The sequence below is a fragment of the Marmota flaviventris genome, chromosome X (genome assembly GCF_047511675.1).
Source record: "Marmota flaviventris isolate mMarFla1 chromosome X, mMarFla1.hap1, whole genome shotgun sequence".
NCBI lineage: Eukaryota > Metazoa > Chordata > Mammalia > Rodentia > Sciuridae > Marmota > Marmota flaviventris.
In genome coordinates, this window is record NC_092518.1 from 90563537 (window position 1) to 90586959 (window position 23423).

Genomic DNA, 23423 nt, shown 5'->3' on the forward strand with positions numbered 1-23423 from the left:
ATTTTTTAGGGTTTTGTGAATGAAATTGTTTGAAATCAGAAAATGTATGCCTTCCAAATTTGATTTTAAAGATTGTTTTAGTTACTCGGAACAACTTACAATTTCATGTGAAAATAATCATTTCTAATAAAAAAGGGCATTGGGATTTTAGCAATTTCATTGATTCTATAGAGATTTTGTTGGATAGTGTTGCTGTCTTAACAATATTAAGTCTACCATGAACATGGAAAGTTTTTCCATTTATTTAGGTCCATAATTTCTTTCATCAGTGTTCTGTAGCTTTCAGTGGACAATTTAGAATTCTCTTGAAAGCTAATGCAGAAACTCCATAAAAATAGATAGTAATCTAATTACATTTGGGGACATTAAATTGTAACCAAGTAGATTTTTCTAAAATTATACACTTTGTGCACTCACTAAGTGGTTATGACATTTTCAATAACAAAACCACTTGAATGTTCTTGTTGATTCTGTGGCATTGTTATTTATTTTATTTTATTATTGTAGTCCAACATGAAGAAACAACATACATTGCAATTGCTTTGAAATCATCAATTCATCTTTATGCATGGGCACCAAAGTCCTTTGATGAAAGCACTGCTATTAAAGTAAGTGATCTCTTTTTCCTTTGGATCACGACATTGTTCTTTTGAGAAGAAGTTGTTTTAAAAAGCACAATATTTTGGAATGCATATAAGAAAAATATATATATATATATACCATTATTTTACAGTTGGAATGTATCATATCAATAATTATCATTTAACCCTTTCTTAGATAATCCACAGGCACCACAGCAAGTGAGAATGTGAGGGAAATCCCTTACCCTTGTCTTCACAGGACCTCCACACCAGCTTCTCACTCCCAATTCCTGTAGTCAACATGAAGATCTCTGCTTATAGATGCCCAAATATAGACCTCAGATGCTACACCAAATGACTTGAATCTGAAAAAATCCCTGTTTTCTCTTTAGTTGGGTGGGGGAGTAGAGGGAAGGTGAGAAATTGTGTGAAGATGGTCGAAGGAGGAACACCATTGGAAGAAGAAGGAGAGAAGAGAAAACCTTTGCTCCAGTTACCATACCTACAATAGGTGGGGTTATGTAGGAAATGGGTGGGTCTTCATTCCTTCCAAACTGGAACTCTAAGTACATTTCTCTCTAAACTATTGTAAGACATATTAGTGGTTAGGCTTATTCATTTTTTCATTTTATTATGGTTTAATTGGACTTTTATGGATCAGCCAAGGAAGGGAATCATTTAATATTCCAAACAAGATGCTGGTGATTTTTTTAAATCACATCACATAAACAGAGTACTGTATATAATTTAATTACAATGCTACAGAATTTCACTTAAATAAGATTATTTTGTATATACTCCATTATAATGAGGGCTGATTAATGGAATGACAGTGTTCTATCAAGTCAAATACCTCTTAACCTGGATATGCGTCAGAATTGCCTGGAGAATTTGTTAGACATTTAGATCTCAGACTCAACCCCAGGCTAAATTTCAGGTCTGGAGTAGGGCCTGTCAATCTATATTTTTAGCAAATGTTCCAGTCACTATTGAACTAGTTGGTCCATAGATGGATTTTTACAAAGTGCTGATATGCACACATCCTGATAGACCTCAGTAAGGTATTCACATACTACTTTTGTATCTTAGAATAGGATCTGTTTACATGGTCTGTTTTGTAGTCCAAAACATCACATAACTGTTTTTCTTTTCTTTTTTTAAATAAAAGAGCATAGTTTACTACATAGATAGTCTGGGTGTGTCCTGACAAATCACATCCCTGACTGATCTTCCTAAATTGGGCTTTGGCCCTGCTGTCAGTGTTTGGATATGGGTTTGTTCTTGGGTGTCTGCTGATTGGTCAGAGCTACCTGGTATGAAATGGAAAACAAAAGAGATAAGTACCAACAATCTGTATAGCCTCATACACAGTTCCTGTCCAAGTCCTCACTCCAGTTCTTGAATTCCAACTCATGACTATAGTATGGTGAATCCTGTGATGCTCAGTCCTCCATGGTGACCTGATCATGGCAATGAATCCTGATTGGCCTTTTGTTTCCTTGGATTAGAAACCATAGAGCCTAGGTTACACCCAGTCTATAGTAGGTTAACATTTATGGCCTTTTTCATTCCTTATCAAGTATGCATTGATCAATCAGCAGACTCCGAAGGAGACTACATGTCCTATGAAGCCTATATACGAATACTGGCAAAAATACAGGCAGCTGATCCAGCAAACCGGTTTAAGAGACCAGATGAGCTCCTTCATTTGCTGAAGCTCAAGGCAAGAAACTTAAAGACAGCAAACAGTGCAGGGGCATATGAGGCTCTTACAATCATTAGCATTTTGATATTTGAAGGGAAACAATATTTAGAACCTAAATATATTTGTCTTTGTTGTTGTAACAGACCTAAGAAAAGTTCTAATACATAGGTCTTTAAATACAATATGCAATTTTGAAAATTAACCTGGGTTTTATAAACCTACAAACCTGGAAAAGAGTGGGGAAATTTTTACCTTAGTTCGAATGCCTTTTGGCCATATTTGGTTTTATATTTTCAGGTATTTCCAACTCTTGGTCATAAGCCAGTGACAGTTGACCTGGCTATTGGTTCTGAGAAAACACTAAAGATTTTCTTCAGCTCAGCAGATGGATATCACATCATCGATGCAGAATCTGAAGTTATGTCTGATGTGACCCTGCCAAATAATGTAAGATACTACTCTCAGATCCCTAGATATTATTGTATAACACTGAATATTTACAACCATCAAAACTGAAAGGTTCAAACATGTGAGTAACAATATCTATACTTGAATGGAGACCTAAAATGTAAGTATAGATTTCCATAAAGTGGTCACACTTAAACAAACATCACTGATGACTTCTGAGTCCAGATAGCTGAGTTTATTCTGCAGAAATATTTTGTTTGTCTATCACCTGGCTTATTTTTTAATAAGTAAAGTTTACAAATAAAATCTGTACTTCTATTGATAAACTGGAATACCTGGAAACCTCAGGCCCATGTTACTAACTGGCCACTGTCAACTTGAACTGATTTATACTTGCCCCTTTTTAGATAGAGATTGTAGAGCATTTAGATAGGATATATGCTCTACAATCTCTATCTATATATCTTTCCATATTTATAATAATTAGCCCTAAGAGGTATTTGAGTTTGAAGTCCTTGCCTTAGTCCTTCTGTACCCCACAATATATTAATAGATTTTTAAAAATGCAATGACAGTATCATGGAATTGTTATGTATATCCTCTTTTATTGCATTACTTTAACAGTGGTACATAGTAAATTATCATAAAATGTTGTTTTATCATATCACTTACACTTTTAATTTCTGACCAAAGGGTTCTTCATTACAAAAGCAAATGTACCTAAACTCTTAAGTAGTGAAAATATGGTGCAGCACCTAAAATATGAATTGTTTTAAAAATATACTCACATAATTTACAGAAAATACTTAAATATAATATAATACCCCTACATGCACACCATACAAAACACAATTCTTTGTCTAAAATTTGATGGTGGCAATGCTGATTTTCCTGTTGAAAATTACATTTAAAAGGAAAGCCTGTATCACCTTTTTTTTACATCAACTATTTTTTTAATTCCCATTTATTAACAATTAAAATCATAACAGCTTAGCATGGTATAAAAATTCCTGGAGAAAAACTGTACACACTATTAACTTAGTATAGATGTGATATTTTTGAATAGCCTTCAGAATCATCTCATACCTCTGTAATAAATTACATGGATCAATTGTCAGTACATTAATGAATACTTTTTAAAGGATTTTGCTTATATTAATAATAATTAGCTGATAACCAGTGATTTTCTATGATTATATGCAACTTACCATGTTTATAATGTGAAAAATACTGAACCAACCTCAGATAAAACCACTTAGATATAAGGTCAAAATAATTTTGATATGAATATTATATTATTCTTTTATATATTGTGAATATTGTATTACATTTTTATAGATTTCTGCATCTTACTTTTTATGTGTGTCAAAGAGAATTTATTTAGAATACAGGGCAATATTGAACATTGCAGCATTGGTCCAAGTTTATATTTATTTGAAAAGTCATTCAAGAAGTTTAACTCAGTGTTTCACCTGACTAAAAAACAAAAAATATTTCATTTTTGAATAAATTCATTAATTACTGTGGAAGCTACAGTGAGAAATGATGCATTTTAAAAGTCATGTTCTGACCTAATTAGGATACCTTATATATATTCAAAAATATTTTTAGAAGAATGCCCTAGTATCTTGACCCATTAAAAGAAAGCTGACTCTAAGGGAGACAAGGGGTGTCTTCTGAAACAGAATGTACTAAAAATAATAACTTTTCAAGAGTTCTAGATTATAAAACATGTAATGTTACAAGGGAGCCACGTGTGCTACAGAATATCTGGTTACTTCAGAAAGAAGATAATAACCTCAGAGTCTGTCTGGATATGCAGCAGTCCAGTTTTATTGTTTACAGATTTTACTGAGACAAACTTCTTTCTTGCAATTTTCTTTTATTCTCTTCATTCATCTCTTTTCTGATTCAATTGCTCATGCAAGTGCCCAGGGAACGTATTAAAATTGCTTTTCGCCTCTGGATCCCCATTTTAGTTTTAAGGATTGTTGTTGCTGAGACATGGCCTCAAGCCCTTGGTCTGAGTACGCTGGGTTTGGCAAGTATAGCTTTTGATCTTTTTTTTTTTTTTTTACCTTCTAATTTGGAGAAAAGAACACAATTGTTTATTATCAGGGAATATCTGTAGTTTAAGCCAATTTTGTCACATTTTATGCATCATGAAATTTGGAAGTACTTAGATATTTCTTAGTATTTCCTCTTATACTACCTAATACATCTCTGAATCTTGTATTCAACTGATTTTTAAGATTATGAAAATTTGATAAGAAATTCTACATTTTTTTGCAAAGGGTTATGACTATTATATTTCAAGCTATGATGAATATAAAGTTGTCCCTTATAAGTGTGTTAAGCTCAAGCTATTTTTAGGTTTATTTTCTATTTTTATTTTAACAAATTTTACTGACAACCAAGGATTGTGTACTCATTACTTGGTGGACACATTCATTATCAAATTATTCATCAAATTATTTCTGAAATGAAACTTAAATCCAAGTCTCTTGTCTATTTTTTTTCAATAACTATACATTATACTTTGTGTAATTTAAACCAATTTCTCTGTATTAGGAAATGTATCTCTTATTTTTTCAAACCATTCTTTCTCCTAAATAAAAAGGAAAATATTAAATAGTGATCACATTATGGCATAAGGAAAGCAGCTCTTTTGTTACCTTCCTTCCTACACTTTGAATCTCTTTGATCTTTATTGCTCAGCCAAGCTGCTTCAATTACAATAGTAGTGGTAAAATGTTGAACATATAAATTTTTATGGAACATAATTCCAGCCCTTGGAACTCATTATACCACAGAATATCATCATTTTACCTGATTCCTTGGGAATTGGCATGATGCTCACCTTCAACGCTGAAGCTCTCTCTGTGGAAGCAAATGAACACCTCTTCAAGAAGATCCTTGAAGTGTGGAAAGACATACCGTCCTCTGTTGGTATGTATACAATTGATTATTATTTCATATGATAACAAATAAGTTTTTCAAGGATAAAAATGTGTCCTAAGTGAAGATTTCCTGAATTATTATATTCTCAAGGTACAGAGTGTTAATTTGGAATCCTGCACATGTATTCCCTTAGTAAAATGAAGCAATTTTTTGTGATATGCTTAGCACATTCATGAAGAATACCAAAAAGAGACTAATTTGGGTTTTCTGAGTGGTTCATTTGAAACAGTTGTATAATTGAAATAGAAACTAATTCCCTCCACAATAATCTATAATTTTGCTTAAACTCCCTTTGCTTGCAATCTTTACACAAACATTGAAAATGCTTCTTTCCATCACAAGGATTTGGGGGGCTTACCTTTATCTTAGGAAGCTTCCAGTCAAAGAAGAGCCAAATATTTCTCTTTTGTATAGTCAGTAGTGTTACCTTCAGTGAGTGATGTGCCTGTGAAGAATCACATCATTTAGAAAAAAGAAATATGTCTGACCTTGATACCTATTAGGTACCACCCAGATGGCAACATAGAGGTAACAACCTTTTGAATCTTCTTTAAACCAGGACATTTTTTCTTCCTAACCAGTGAACAACTTACTACAAGACTGAGAAATCCAAATAATTTGAGATTCTTATTCATATTTTTGAGGCATGCTGACTATACAAGTGATTCCAGATAGAGACCAGAATGCAAAGTAAAAATATTAGAGAGGGTAGAATGATTAATTGGAGAATAACTATTCCCAAAGGAAAGAGGAGTTTAATGAACCAAATAAAGGAAGAAGAAGGTGTGTGTGTGTGTGTATGTGTGTGTGTGTAGAGAAGAACAGAGAAAGGAGAGAGAGATTGAGAGAGAAAAAGGTACTTTATCCAGATAGAAGCCTTAAACCTCTGAAATCTCAAAAAAAAATGGCTGAAAATTATCCTGCAGTGGCTTTAAGGATCAGTTTGAAAGAACTGTTTATAATGGACATTGTTTTCCTATGGAATGATGGCACTTTGCATTGCATCTGCAGAATCTTTTATGATTTGCGTACATAGTTCAGAATTGTCCTGAAAACATGCTCCATTTTCCTCAGCAAGGTAAGAATTCACAGAGGATATCAAACCATTTTAATTGACAGAGATAAATGCTTACAGAATAATTGACAGATCTCAGGCAAAAGAAAGTGAAAAAAAAATCATGCTTTAACCTTTATAGTAATACTTTTGTGATCAATATATTACAAATTGGAATAAGGTAATTCAGTTTAAATTTGGGAACTCAAGATATGCCTATATTTATGCCACTAGACAATCACAGCAATAAAAGAGATCTTGAAAAGTCATCTTGTATAGTTCTTATACTTAGGCAGGAAAATTTCTCACCTAAACCAAAAAGTCATCTTAAGGTACTAGAATTTGAAAGACATCTACATGTAAAGTAAATCATAGTGCTATAGACACTTTATATTTTGGTTTAAGTATTAAGGATATATTGAGAATATATTATATCACAACACTGATATTAAGGAAATCAATTATTCTATTTTTCTGTCTAAAAACAATTACTTTGCTTTTTAAGACTTGCCCAGATCCAGATTTCCTGTATATAAATTTTACATTTTCATGTGGTAAATGCCTTTGACAATGACATCAATAAGATCATTGATCTACATTTTCAAACAAATATACAGAAACATAACAATTACAGAAAGTTTTACTAAGTGTTCCCACTTTCAAATCACTGAGTAAGTTCTATTTCAGAAAGCAAACTAGCTTAGTAGCTTGTTTAAGTGGCAGACTTATGTGTTTCAGTATTAAGATAGAAATTAGCTGTATACTTGGAATCAGCAAGTAGCCTGTGCATTAAGTTTAGAAAGTTTTTTTTCTGTATGTGATTGTTGACAAAAATGCCATTTATTTATTTATTTATTTATTGTAGTTGGACACAATACCTTTATTTTTTTATTTGTTTTTATTTTTATATGGTGCTGAGGATCGAACCCAGCACCTCACATGTGCTAGGTGAGTGCTCTACTACTGAGCCACAACCTCAGCCCCCAAAATGCCCTTTTTAATGAAGTAGTTACATGGGTAAAAAAAAAATATTACTTGTTCCCATTGCTCAGGTCACTTGTTTCTTCTCTATAATCTGGAGTGGTTTTAATTCCAGTCTGAAATAAGACTTACAAAGTTACTGGAGGACAGCTACTTTCTGAATCAAAATATAATAGCAATTTAATTATAACTTTAATGTCAATTTTATAAACAAAATTAGTTTGAATTGCAATATTAAAGGGGGCAGAAGATAATGAATGTTTGATAATTTTATTTTAGGGATTCTTTGCTCACACTACATGTGAAAGTCATTTTTGCAGAACACGGTGGCACATGCCTGTAGCCCCAGCAACTTGGGATGCTGAGGCAGGAGGGTCTCAAGTTTGAGGCCAGCCTCAGCAACTTAGCAAGGCCCTAAATAACCTAGGGAGACCCTGTTTCAAATTTTTAAATAAAGTATTAAAAGGGCTGGGAATGTAATGTAGCTCAGTGGTAAAGTGCCCCTGGTTTCCATCCTTGATTTAAAAAAAAAAAAAGTCTTTTTTATAAAAGTTCAAAATTTTCTTCATGAGTTCTTTTTTTTTTTTTACATTTTTTATTGATTTTATTTTTAAAAAACATGACAGCAGAATGCATTACAATTCTTATTACACATATAGAGCACAATCTTTCATCTTTGTATATAAAGTATGTTCACGCAATTCATGTCTTCATACATATGCTTTGTTTTTTTGCATTACAATTCTTATTACACATATATACCACCATTTTTCATATCTCTGTATATAATGTATGTTGACACCCAAATTTTGTCTTCATACATGTACTTTGGATAATGAAGTCCATCACATTCCATCATCCTTGCTAATCCCTTGCCCCCTCCATTTCCCTCCCACCCTCTTTTTTTTTTTTACAGTTTTGAAGATTTATTTTTTCTATTTTTTCCTAATTAGTTATACATGACAGTAGAAATCATTTAAATTATCTATTTTCATATGAAGTTTTATAGTTTCTAAAACAATATGCATTAATAATTTTGATAAGAAATAATAAAGCTGAAATAGAAATAAGGAGGAAAAGGAAAGAAAGGAGGGAAATAAGCTCATGTGAATGAGTGAGCCTGGTGCTGGGGCGTACACCTGTAACCCAGAGACTTGGGCAGCTGAGGCAGGAGGGTCTCTCAAGTGCTAGTCCCTAAGCAATTTAGCAAGACCTTGTCTCAAAATGAAAACTGAAAAGGACTAGGGATATAGTTCAGTAGTAAAGCATCCCGGGTTTCAATCCTCAGTGCCAAAAAAAAAAAAAAAAAAAAAAATCATGAAAGCTATCAAAAAGCTGTAGTTCTATGTTAAAATAAAAACCGCCTTTAAATTGATATAAGAACATTTAAAAATTTGAATATATAAACTGCAAAATATTTTTGATAATACAACTTTGTTGAATAGTGGAGGTACCAGGATCAATCTACAAAATAGCATCAAAGGCCACATAAGAAATATTTTTTCCCCCACTGATAACTGAGGATTCAACAGAGGGCCCAATGCTTGCTAGGAAGGGTTTCACCATAGACCTACAACCCCAGCCCTTTATTTTTTATTTTTATTTTTTGAGACAGAGTTTCACTAAGTTGCCCAGGCTACCCTCACATTGTCATCCTCCTGAGAAGCTGGGATTACAGGCCTGTACCGCCAGACCCTCACAACTTTGAAATCTTTTGGAGTTAAATTGATATAGCTTTCTAAGTATATTAATTTAGGGTGTGAAGTAGCACACCATGTCGACCATCTTGTCCCAATCTTAGATACTTTTAGAGTTTGAAAGGAACAAGATTTTTTTTTTTAAAAATAATGAAGGTGATATTTTTTGTTCTTCAATCTTAATATGAGCAAAGACAATAATATATTTTGTGGTCATATAGGAAATTTTATCTACAAAATCACAATTCTTTAAAAAATATTATATGGAGGGGCTGGGACTGTAGCTCAGTGGTAAAGTTCTTGCCTCGAATGTGTAAGGCACTGGGTTCGATCCTCAGCACCACATAAAAATAAATAAAGATACGGTATGTTTATCTACAACTAAATAAATATTTTTTTAAAATGTTGTATGGTAAATAGCACTACATGGTGAATTAGATTTACATCTTCTTTTATGTATATTTAATGTATTCATATATAGGTCAGGTAAATTTGGGTTTAAACAAAGTCATCTTAGAAACTTTGAAAGATAAGAGAAAAATTAAAAGACCTATACTCATATCAAGCAGAATTTATTCCCTTCAAAACAGAAAAAAATGGAAAGTCAAATTAATGAATTCTGATGTAAATCATGCTAATATAAGAATGAAATTGTTTTATTTTGTGTTTTCTAGACTATTTTCACTTGAGTTACAAATCTTGATATTATTTTAAATGTCTTGATTTAATTTAGCTATGGAATTTTCCCTACAAAATATATAAAGAATGGCATCTTGAAATTTAAAAATTTAATGATTTTGCTGCTCCCAGTACCACAAAATACCATACAACACCAGATGACTGTGTGGTTATCTACATAATTAAGTTTTCTGCTTTAAGGCAATTTTTGTCATAATCCATATTGTCACAAAGTATTATAAAACAGGGCTAAAATAGTTAAGATCTTAATAAAAATTTCTCGAGCAGGAAAAAGCCTTAAAAGTGTCAAATTAGCATTGGTTATGCTTATAACATGGTAACTTATTCAATTATATTAAGGTTGCCAAAGTAATTATTTGAACAAATCATTTTAACACTTTTAATTTTTAGGAATTAAGTTTCCATGTGTGTCACGCAAGCACAAATATGAACCCTTATTAGAAATTCTTATTAGCCACTTAGACTATTAAAGAATACCAGTGAATAGACTTAGATTTCTACAAAGAAGGTAGAATTAATCTTTGACTTTTTCTGTGGTCTTAGAGAAAATGAATACAAGAATTAATAGAGATCTAGTAATTCAGTGTTGGTCACGATGGTGCCTTAAAATAGCTAGCTTGAAAACACTGTTGAACAGCAAAATGGCCAAATCATAGAAGAAGGGGGAAAAGGGATGGGTTAACCTGAACTGTAGGAATGAAGCAAAATAATCAAACATTGATTGTGATTTTAATTTTCTATCACTGACAAAAAGATTTTGTGATTTTCTGATATTCATCATTTGTATTTTAGCTTTTGAGTGTTCCCAGCGAACCACAGGATGGGGCCAAAAGGCCATTGAAGCACGTTCTTTGCAATCAAGGGCTCTGGAAAATGAGCTGAAACGCAGATCAATCAAGAAACTGAGATTTCTGTGTACCCGAGGTGACAAGGTATGTTAATACTCTTCAGTTAGAGCAAAATTAAAGCAATCATTGAAATTAACTAAAGAAATTTGTGTTGTATACATTCTGTTATGTATTTTTAATTGGCATATTATTGATAAAAGAAACAATTTTTCTCTTTTCCAGTAGAAACATAAATTTGGTAGATAATAAAGTTCTGTTTCAAAATGACCTATTTTCAAAAAAAGTAAGAATTTCTAGTTCTGTCTTACACAAAATTTATCCATTTTTGGTTTGGGAAGAATTGATTATCTTTGATCCATAGTCATTTACATATTTATATTAAAATAATATTTTTAAACAAAAAATGTTTGAGCAAATCTGTCTTTTCAAAATGTTTTTGTATTTTGTTTTTGGTGAATGTGTATTAATTGTACATATTGATGTGGTTTAGTGTACTATTTCAACACATGCATACACTGTGAACCAATTTAGTCCATCCTCCATTTATCTACCACTCCCCACACCCTTCCCAACCTCTATTAATCATTATTCTACATTCAGGACAACTTTTCTTAGCTTCCACATGTGAGAAAAAAACATGTAGTGCCTGCCTTTTTGTGCCTGGATTATTTCACTTAACATAATTTTTTTCCAGTTCCATTCATTTTTGCTGCAAATGATAGAATTTCATTTTTTATGGCTGAATAATTTTCCATTGTGTTTATGTACCACATAATCTTTATCCATTCATCAGTGGATGGATACTGAGGCTGATTCCCAAGCTATTGTGAATAGTTCTACAATAAATATGGGCATGAAAGTATCTCTTTATTGTAATGATTTCATTTCTTTTGGGTTTATATCCAAAAGTGGAATAGCTAGGTTGTATGATAGATCTATTTGTTTTTTGAGAAACCTCTACACTGTTCTCCAAAGGATGTACTAACTTACTTCCTCACCAATAGTATATGAGAGTTCTTTTTTCTCCACATCTTTGCCAGCATTTTTTTAAAGAGAGAGAGAGAGAGAGAGAGAGAGAGAATTTTAATATTTATTTTTTTTAGTTTTCAGCAGACACAACATCTTTGTTTGTTTGTGGTGCTGAGGATGGAACCCAGGCGGCACCATGCCAGGCGAGCGTGCTACCACTTGATCCACATCCGCAGCCCCGCATTTTTGTTTTGTTTTGTTTTTCAAGTGGGGCAGGGGTAAATAAGTCTTTTACAACTTTCAATATAATCCAATAATAGAAGAAGGAAAAGGTTTTTATGTTTTCAATGCACCTAATTACATGATATCTTTTTTATGCTTGGTAATGTAAAAGTTATCAATTTATATTCACAAGTATCTATTATGAAGTCTGTTTTGCAGACAAGGAAAATAAAATCAAAATTTGGCAATTACTTCTGTAATTTGATTAATTTCAACAATTATTTCAAATAGCTAGGTGGAAAAGTACATTGCATGAAACCATTACCATTTCTACATATTATGGGAAATAATAGTGTGAAGAAATAATCCTAATAAGAATAAGAAACTTTCCTATTTAAAAGACATTGTAGAGGTTTCAAGTTAATATCAGAATAACTAGAGTAAAGCAGAGCAAATTAAGGAAGGATGTTGATTTTCAATGTAAAATGATGTAATGGCAAGAAGCAGTGTTAGAGGCCATATAGACCTACAATGCAGTCCTGGTTCTGCCAGTTAACTAGGTATGAGAACCTGAGGAGTTTGATCTTTCTGAGCCTTAGTTTCCTTCATCTCCAAAATAGGAATATTAATAATTGTTTTGGGAACAAATGTGAAAATTCACAAAATGTGTACTTCGTAAGCATCTCACAAGAATGTCTGGCACATAAAATATGTTAAGTCAAGTAGCTAGTATACCTGATCTTCATCATTATTATTATGTCTCAGATTCTCCTAAGTATTTATCCAATATGAATGTCAAAAATCTTAGTCCTAACAAGAGGATGTGTGTTTGATATTTATGTCCATGTTCTGTTCTGAGGAACAGTCCATGTTTACCCAACATGCCCCTCTCTAAGCCATTTGGTTTAACTCATTATATCAATCTATTGGTCTCACTATATTTCTATGAAATGGAAAATTGCAGGAAGCAGAAATTTTCAGTGGCTTCTTAAACACCAGAAGCAATGATAAATAACATCAGAACAATTTTTATTTTATTGAAAGAAATGCCAACTTGAATAAAAATAGATTTTTAAAGTAAGAAAATCAAAACTCAAGAATATTAGCATATGAATCTCACCTACAAAAATATTTTATTTAAACTATAAATTGCAATTTTATGGAATATGGGGAAGGTTATTTTTAAGTTTGTAAATTAAACTCCAAACTAATTTAAATTTTTATTCTTGGTTGGAGGAAAACCTATTTCAAACAACAGTTTGACTTAGTATTTTTTTAAATTTTTTTTAGTTGTAGATGGACACAATACCTTTATTTTGTTTATGTATTTTTTAATACACATTTTTAATGTGGTGCTGAGGATTAAACCCAATGCCTCACATATGCTAGCTGAGCACTCTACCGCTGAGCTAAAACCCCAGCCCCTTGGCTTAGTATTTTAATTACCAGATGCAGATAAATTGAAATTATAGCTATATACTAGTACTTCACACTTTTGTTTATGAAATATCTGGTTAAATGTATTAAATATCTACTGATAGTGTTTTTCTCTTTCTTTTAAAGCTGTTCTTTACCTCTACCCTGCACAACCGCCACAGCCGTGTTTACTTTATGACCCTCGGAAAACTTGAAGAGCTCCAAAGCAATTATGGTGTTTAAAAGGTTCCAGTGATTTATTATAACATTTATAAACATCACATATATGCAATTGCATCTTCAGATTTTAGAGATTAAAATGAGCATTCAGTTTTATTGTTAGAGAAAAATTAAATCAGAAACTTTTAATGTAGCTCAGAATAGTTTTAATGAGAATGTAGCTTTACATATAAAATTAACTATAGCAAGCTCTATGTACTCCAGTGGTGTACAATATCTTTTGCACAAACTTTGTAACTTTTGTTACTGTGAATTCAAACAAACTCTTTGGACACTTTGGACAGTATCTGTATTCATATTTACAACAAGGAGTAAAGAAACCTGTCATAAGTTAGATTACAAGCAGCATTGGCCCTGAACAAGTTCTCAGAAAGATAAAACAAACTACATGTAATTTTTCTTATCATATAAAAAAAAGTCAGATTGTGAAATAAAAATTGTAGTGAATATTTTATAACACAGACTAAGGTTGAACAACCTGCATGCCCAGAGAAAATTATAGCAATAAAGAAAGGAAACTCACCCATTTTCTCACAATTAAGCCTGCAGTTAGAGACCGGTTATGTTCTTTTCACTCACGTTAAACTGGTTTTCTCCCTACAGTAAGAATGAAATAAAGCCTCAGATGCTTTCCTCATAATTCCCAAAGATGTGCAATAGCTGTTTTTACACACCACCAAATAATACACTTGTAAGCCTGAATGCAGGACTGAACTCCAATACACATGTACTGTAGAAAGAGTTTTGTTTTTTTTTTTTTTTTAAATACTTTAGGCGTCAAATTTTATCCCCAAGATTGGCTGACTTTTTCAAAATTATTAACTACACAACGGTAGGACCATCAGACAGCACCAAATATTTACCAAATCTCAGAATAAAAATTTCCCTTCATTTAGTAGGCAAAATAAAAACAAAACAACAACATTTTCAACTGCTAATACTTAAATTTTCAAATTATATTACTATAAAATCAGAAATTCATTTGAAATTATTTCAATGATAATTCCATATGTAATGACTTAATGTTGTAAGTAAAGAAATGAAAAGATTTTGAAAAAAATATAACCTTCTTCATATACCTAATTCTGCAAAATTAGAGTAGTGAAAGTCATGCTAGCCCATCACTGACATATAGACGCCATAAATAGGTGATGTTTGGTCACCTATGGTTACTACTACCTGGTGAAAAGCATAATTTCTGCATATCCATCCTCAATAACATGGTTAGTTCTGGAGCAATAGAGAAGCAACAGAACTACCACAAAGTATACCTCATTAATAATTCCTCTAGCTCTGTTCTAAAATCTGAAGACAGTGCTAGTGGGATAATAATTTTCAAACTACCTGGTTTACCAAAATAAGAAGCAGCTGACTGTGTGATTTCATCATAGCACATCATTTCTTGGCACTTTGCTGCCAGAAATGAAGATTTGGATTTTCCTAACAACTTCTATCAAGAGTGTAGTAGCTCAATGTCAAGAATTTAGGAGAACCTAAATCCATGAATTAAAGTAATAAATGTGATTCACATTTCTGTTACTGTGATACAATAATGTGATCCTAAAACTGGCTTATCCTTGAGTGTTTACAACTCAAATGACTTTTTTAAATGAAGTAGTTTTAAAAAGAAAACAAACTTTTATGTCAAATCATTTCCTTAGAAGTAGTCTTCTTTATTTTAAATTTGTACACCAAAAGGCCATGGGGGAACTTTGTGCAAGTACCTCATTGCTGAGCAAATGGAGCTTGCTATGTTTGAATTTCAAGATTTTCTCATTTAGGTAGTATGTAGAAAAAAGTATTTTAAGGAATTCATTTTGTTTCTTCATTATATTTACTCAGTGTTAAGCTTAATAAGTTTTATCTTAAAATCATAGTTTAAGGCAGTAATACATTAAATCTATCTTATGCATTCAACTCCCATTTGTATTCTGTGGTAGTTATTCTAGTATATATACACAATAATGAATGGCATCTACAAAGTCACCCCAAAGTATCCACATAAGAGAGATTGTAATGTGTAACTGAGCTTTAATGAATAAGGTATCATGGAAGAAAGGAAACTGGGCACACATCAAGAAGAGGAGGGATTCAAATGTTAGTTAGCCAAACAGAAAGGACCGAAAATATTTGAAGCAGTTCATAGGTGATGGATATTTCCAATTTTGATGTAAACTGGTCTGGAATTTCCATATCCTTTGCCAGCTGAAAGAAGAAAGTGAAGGGAAAGTGAAATTTCATAGTCACTATATTTTGTAACAGATAGAAGAAATTATATCTGTGCTTTACTATTGTAGCAGCAGTACTACAAACCCAGCCCATCACAGAGATATGGAAGGGGACTTCTGTAAGCCAATTTTCCCAGCCCTGTGGTTTGAAGCATGAAAGTTCTGGCAGGTTGTGAGCAGCACTAGTGATACAGTGTGGTTTTATTTTAGCGAGATTAATTTTTTCATTAAAGCCCTTGTTCAAAATAAAAGGTATAATTAGAAATATGGAAAATCTAGAAAATTTTGGATGAATAGGGCTGATAAAATCTGAGTAGTTGAGTCAGTTGAAATAAGGTAAGATCCTCAGAAGAACAAAACAAAGGAATAATCATTAAGATGTTAAAAGAAGCAAAGCAGAATCACACAAGAACACACACACACATACACACACATACACACACACATACACACACATATACACACATACACACACACATACACACATACACATACACACACACATACACACATATACACACACAGATACACACACATAATAGAATGCATAAGTTTAATGTTTTTCATGATACTAATTTTGAAACAAATTAATCCCTGCCAAAATTTCTGCCAAAATTCATTTAGTTGAGACACTATAAAATGAGGAATAATGCTACACACATTCAATGGGATATTTTAAGTACTCTTCAATTTGTTTCAATAAGTGTGTCAATTTCAATTTGTATTCAATCTATACTCTAAAAATATCAAAAAAATCTTTTGAGAATGGTAATTGCTTAATCAGAAATTCTGTAATAAATCATTGTTCAACTTCTAAAAATAAAAATTATCAAAATTATTGATTTTTATCATTATTGAAGTATATTTGTCGAATGCCTTGGAATTAAGATTGCTTGAAGGAGTATTCATTTCTTTAAAATATGTAATAATGCATTGATTAAAAGATGTTAGAGGTTCTGCCTAGTATTGCATTAGGAATTCTGGCTGAAGAAGTAGATATTAATCTGATTAAAAATCTTTCTATATACAGTAGTGAAATTAGAAATGGATAAAATTTCTTCTAAATACATGAGACTTTACACAGACTCACATGAAATGGGTGAAACCCAGGCAAGTTTTAATGCTGCTTCCCTCCTATTCTTTTTTGTAAATAGTTTTTTAGTTGTAGATATACACAATATCTTCATTTTATTTATTTATTTATTTATTTATTTATTTATTTATTTATGTGGTGCTGAGGATCAAACCCAGTGCCTCACGCATTTGAAGTAAGCGCTCAACCACTGAGCTACAATCCCAGCCCTTCCCTCCTATTCTTACCCCAGTATTTTCAAGTACAGTGGAAAGAGAAGGAACCTTATTCACAGCTATTCCCCTTCTTGGTCTATTCCCTAAAGACCTAAAAAGAGCATGCTACAGGGACACTGCTACATCGATGTTCATAGCAGCACAATTCACAATAGCAAGACTGTGGAACCAACCTAGATGCCCTTCAATAGACGAATGGATAAAAAAAAATGTGGCATTTATACACAATGGAGTATTACTCTGCATTAAAAAATGACAAAATCATAGAATTTGCAGGGAAATGGATGGCATTAGAGCAGATTATGCTAAGTGAAGCTAGCCAATCCCTAAAAAACAAATGCCAAATGTCTTCTTTGATATAAGGAGAGTAACTAAGAACAGAGTAGGGACGAAGAGCAGGAGAAGAAGATTAACATTAAACAGGGATGAGAGGTGGGAGGGAAAGGGAGAGAGAAGGGAAATTGCATGGAAATGGAAGGAGACCCTCAGGGTTATACAAAAGTACATACAAGAGGAAGTGAGGGGAAAGGGAAAAATAATACAAGGGGGAGAAATGAATGACAGTAGAGGGGGTAGAGAGAGAAGAGGGGAGGGGAGGGGAGGGGAGGGGGGATAGTAGAGGATAGGAAAGGCAGCAGAACACAACACTCACTAGTATGGCAATATGTAAATCAATGGATGTGTAACTGATGTGATTCTGCAATCTGTATATGGGGTAAAAATGGGAGTTCATAACCCACTTGAATCAAAGTGTGAAATATGATATATCAAGAACTATGTAATGTTTTGAACAACCAACAATAAAAAAATTTAAAAAAATAAAGGAGTAAATATTTATATTTTCTTAGCATTTATGAAAGAGTTTAGTGCAGGCTGATGATGGAAAACAGAAGACGGCATCATCATGGCAGGTTGTCAGTAAAGCTGTTTCCTTCCTTTGGAACCAGAGGAACAGTACTTCTCTCAGAAGATGTCTCAGCAGTGATACATGCGAAGCAGGGTACCATGTACTTCATGTCATTTTAGGGCATTCTGGAGAGAGGTTCATCAAAATTTCCTCTTAGTGCCAGTTGGGCATGGGCCTAATTTGTCAAAAGAAGCCAGTCAATTAGGAGCTTGGCTACATGAACACATTAAGCTTGTTCAGGCTTTTTCAAAGATAAATCCAAAATGCTTCATTACAATCAAGTTGATATATTCAACTTTATACATAGAGCCCACTGACTTCAGCTACTTAAAAGGACAGTATTATGAACCAAAGATAAAAGTGTTATAAATTACAATTAGATTCTACAGAATGAAGCACTAAGTCTGGGAGTGTTATCCTGGGAACCCCTTCTCAAACCATGGGGACAGGGTGGGTGATGAATTGAAGAATATTAACTGTTAATAACTTTATCACTCACAAAGAGAACAATGGATTTACAGGCTCCAATACTGCAAAGCTACTAACTGAATCTTTTCCCAACACTGATTTACAGTCTTACACTTTTTTTCATATACAGGGCCTTTCTCCCTCACTTAAAGCTAATAATAGAACACAAGGTCCTTAAGATAATAAAGTCATTGAGTGTGACACATCTTTATTTTCAAATGAATGGTGGAAACTAATAAACATACTTCATAAAGCATTGACACATGTAATTTTTTATGTAGTTCACAACCAGGTCAACTAATTAAAAAAAAGTTCCAGAAGGAGAAAAATGAATTCTATATGGACTTATATTTTCAGAAGCTGGTTCATAATGAAACAGTAGATAAGTCCAAAATCAGAATTGGGATTAATTTTAATTTGTAGCTTTGCCATCCTATATATCAATGTGCCTCATTTGGTGCTTAACATACAGATGTTTTCAATAAAAACATGACTTAAGCTGACTTTTTTTTTTTTTTTTGCTTCGATTGTCCTTTGTGCTACTTCACTTACAACCACTTGAAATGAACAAATTCATTATTTGTCTCATGAAAGTATCATCTGTACTCTGGTGACCAAAGGGCCATAAAGTATGGGGGATGATTTAAAAACATTTTACCTCATGAATATACAATTAAGATAAAGATCTGGACATAAAAATTGTGTCTTTTAAAATTTGGTTTGTTTATCTTTAAAAGGAACACAAAAGTAACATACTAATTACTATAGTAATTACTCAAGGCTCTTTAATAATGACAAATATTGTTTAGTAGCATAAAAAATAGCACAAAACAAGCCATTCAACTGGATGATTTATACAAATATTTGGTTCGAATGTAATTTATTTCACAAGATTAACACATTATGTTGTAGCATCCTGAGATATATTTAAGGATCTTCAAGGTTTTTCAATATACTTTTCATTCAAATATTTTACATTGTAAATCCATTAAAAATCCCAAGTGCTCCTTAATTAAGGGCATGTTTCTAGCACCCGAAAGTGTCTGACTTAACAGGTGGGAAGGTAGTCATTAAAATGCATGCCAAATGGGACCATCTATCCAAAAGTCTACAAAACTATATACAACAATAGAGTCTTGATGAAACAGACTGAATTTGCCTCTCCCCACCTACTTCTGAAATTAGAAGATAGATATGCTAGGCCCAGGAAGTCCTAGCTTCTTTTGACATGATAACGAGGTTCCAAGGACCTGGAAGCAAAATTTGTGGAAGTCCTATCTTTTGTCCTAATGAATCCCTTTCTCCTTTTAAAAGACTCCCTCCTCCCCAGAGCTTCTTGAAGATAGAGACTAAAACAATTAAGTTTCACCTATCTTTCCTCAAAGCTGGTATTAAATAAAAACCATTTTCCTACCAATTTGACTGCAAATATTTCTGGAGCAGTGAGCATTATAGCCTAGCCTCTTTCCTCCTGAGTGGTAATACAGTCAGTCAATAACAGTTTTGGCAGGCCATTCTAGGAGTAAAACGCTACCCTTAAGCATATATCTTGGGCCTGTAGAGATCTCTGAGGAGAAAAGACCTCAGGGCTAAGACACTTTCACAACTAGCTGAACCTGCAGCTGGAAAGTCAGGAAGGGTCTCACAGCTACCCAGAGATAATCCCAGGGAGTTTGTCCTTTCCTTCCTGCTCCAGCTTCAGCTACTTAAAAATTTCTTCACTGGTAAGGAAAATAATGTTATTGGTAATGGTCAACAGGACATTGTTGGCAGTCCCATTGGAATACACACTGAGGATTTTATTTGCAATAATTGAGTTTTTGGACCTTCATTGGGTCATTTTGCAGTACTAGCTATTCATCCTCTGGGCTTGAGTGAGCTGTTTTGGGCTTGAGTAAGCCATTTAAAACTTAAGCTGCTTGGAGCTTGAGTGAGCTCTTCTAAGCCATTGGCTTTTTGGGTCAGTAAGATAGACTTCAGAACTCATAAGCATTTTTCATTAATTATATTGGTTTGGAGAGTACTCCTTTGTTTGGGTTGGTTTTGGAAGATTATACCATGGCCTAATAATCTAAAAGTCCATGCTGATTTAGTCTAACTGCTTCATGTTTATTAACTTGACAGTGGGCTTCAATAGGCTATATTCTGATGGCTATAGCAACATGTTTATCCACTAGCATAGGGGATTCATTTGCAGAACATACCCCATCCCATCCCTGGGTTAGAAGGAACTTCAGGAAGCTCATGCAGATGGTGCATAAGGGTCTGGTCAACCCACACTTCAAGCTAACCCCATTTACTCCTTAGTGTGTGATGTTTTCCCCTCTCAACATTTAAGGTGGATATTCTGGGCCACTGGTAAAACGTGGGAAGAAACTCCTAAAAGTAGCACATTTTACTTACCCAAAACATTTTCTAAACATAGTCCTTGCTTCCTTCATCAGATAGGCCTTTGTCAAAAAGAAATGGACTAAAGTGATCTGTGATTGCTTTATTTGAGCTTTTTTCCCTTCCCCACCCCATGATTTTGCTTCTTTTGGCTTGCTTAAATTATATTTTTGTTTTATTTTATCTAATTAAGTCTCTCTCTCTCTCTCTCTCTCTCTCTCTCTCTCTCTCTCTCAACAGGGGACAGGGTATCACTAAATTTCTTAGAACCTCTATGTATTGCTGAGGCTGGCTTTGAACTCCTGATCCTTCTGCATCAGCCTCCAGAGAGGGTCTGGGATTATAGGCAAATTTTTCCACACAGGCTGCTAGCCTTAGTCTTTAAGATGTAAATTTCTGGGGCCCAGGTAGTTGCTCTGTGGTAGAGTGTTGCATAGCATGTGTGAGGCACTGGGTTCAATCCCCAGGACCACATAAAAATAAATAAATAAAATAAAGGTATTGTATCCATCTACAACTAAAAAAATATTTTTAAAAAGATGTAAATTTCTAACTGGCCTCAACTTTGGAAATACAAATTTAAAATTTAACAGATTGCTTTCAATATCAGGTTCTTAGTCTGTTTTTTAAAACTAGCAAATGATAAATGTAAGCCTTAAAGTTTCCTTCTATGAACTTATATGTTTATATGCAATATATTATCTGTTTACATAGTACTAAATTAACTAACAAAAATTAGCTTAAAGGCCTTTTGATTCACATGACTTACTAAATCTGTAATCAGCAATTGGAACTTGTTCATAATAAGAATGCCTTTAAAATCTAGTAGTTCAATTCTCTGAACTGCCAACCAACTGGGATATTTTTCTGTATGAGTTCAACATAGAGAGTTGAACATTTTCTATTTACAACAACCTCTTTCAGACATTTTTGGCAAAAAAAAAAAAACAAACTGAGAATATTAACTATGCTTGCATTCCTTGAATTTGTATAGATAGGTATTAAAATGAGTAAATTAAATAAAGCAGGCCTTTAGAATTCTTTAAAATGTAGCTTTTTAAGTCATTTTGCTTTCACAAGGAAACCAGAGCTAGAAAATTTAGGCTTTTCACACTTCTAAAATATTCTGTTTTATTCCAATAAGTATATAATGCTTCTATCTATAGACAACATTCATGGATTATCTAAAACATTATTCATCTAACAGATTTGAAAATTCACAAGTAAAAGTATGCTTTCCTTGTTTCAGGCCTGATAAAAGTCAAAGGAGATAACAGGTGATTTAAAATGCTAATTACCTGTGTATAGCTTCTCTTCCTGATTCCTGGAATGACATCATTTCTTTTGTTGTTGTTTTTGTTAATTGATTATAAATCCTTGTGGAAATTTCAAAACTTAACTCTCAGTCTGTCTATACTCTCATTAAGTAACCTAAATGTTTTACAACTAGTTGACCTCTTATAAATTTATTTTCACAATTGCCTTGTTAGGAAAGTTTCATGTTGATATACAAGGCATGGTGTTGCTTATAGAACAACTCATTTTCCATTAATACTTTAATAGTCTCTGCACACACTGAGTTTCATTATTTTAATTAGCAAGTTGCTTTGCTGCCTTCTTAAAATATTAAATGGATTTTGTTCTGTTTGATGACAAGTCTAATAATACTGAAATTCTAGAGGAATTAAAAGTAACTTTTGAAATGTATTTTTAACTAGGATCCAACAGTTTAGCAACGACTGATGTGCTCTTAATAAAGTTTACAAATAAAACTGGCTTAAAGAACAAATATTGTAAACTGGGGTTGTGGCTCAGTGGTACATGTGTGAGGCACTGGGTTTGATTCTCAGCACCTCATATAAATAAATGAATAAAATAAAGATCCAACAACAATTAAAATATTTTTAAAAGAAAGAACAAATATTGTATGTTTTATCAAGATTTTTTTTAATGTTTGCTACTGATTTTAGTTTCTAAAAACTTATTACTGGACTGGGGTTGTAGCTCATGGGTGGAGCACTTGCATCTCACAGTGTTCAATCCTCAGCACCACATTAAAAAATAAAAATAAATTAAAGTTATTGTGTCTATCTAAAATTAAAAACATTTAAAAAAACTTATTGCTAAAAGTAAAATTGAGTCCTACAAATGTTAAGATTTATACAAATTTTCATTTGTTCTACAATTTCTCTCTCTCTCTCTCTCTCTCTCTCTCTCTCTCTGGCTTGTACATCTAGTTAAATAAACTATATGCTTTATTGATGCAGATGCTCTAAAGCTTTCAAAATCTGACTGTATGAATATAACACTGATTATCTTGATTTTTCTCTTAGCATAATATAG

General features: G+C 32.8%; 1 protein-coding gene across 1 annotated transcript in view; it reads left to right on the forward strand.

Annotated features, from left to right (window-relative positions):
* Positions 1 to 13784, forward strand: part of Nrk (Nik related kinase) — a 132887-nt gene extending 119103 nt beyond the window's left edge. Inside the window, exons 24-29 of the mRNA XM_027933308.2 lie at positions 508 to 612; positions 2162 to 2304; positions 2584 to 2733; positions 5484 to 5643; positions 10879 to 11018; positions 13689 to 13784. Coding sequence (XP_027789109.2) covers positions 508 to 612; positions 2162 to 2304; positions 2584 to 2733; positions 5484 to 5643; positions 10879 to 11018; positions 13689 to 13784 — 794 coding nt within the window. The remainder of the gene's footprint in view (positions 1 to 507; positions 613 to 2161; positions 2305 to 2583; positions 2734 to 5483; positions 5644 to 10878; positions 11019 to 13688) is intronic.
* Positions 13785 to 23423: the final 9639 nt, after the last annotated feature.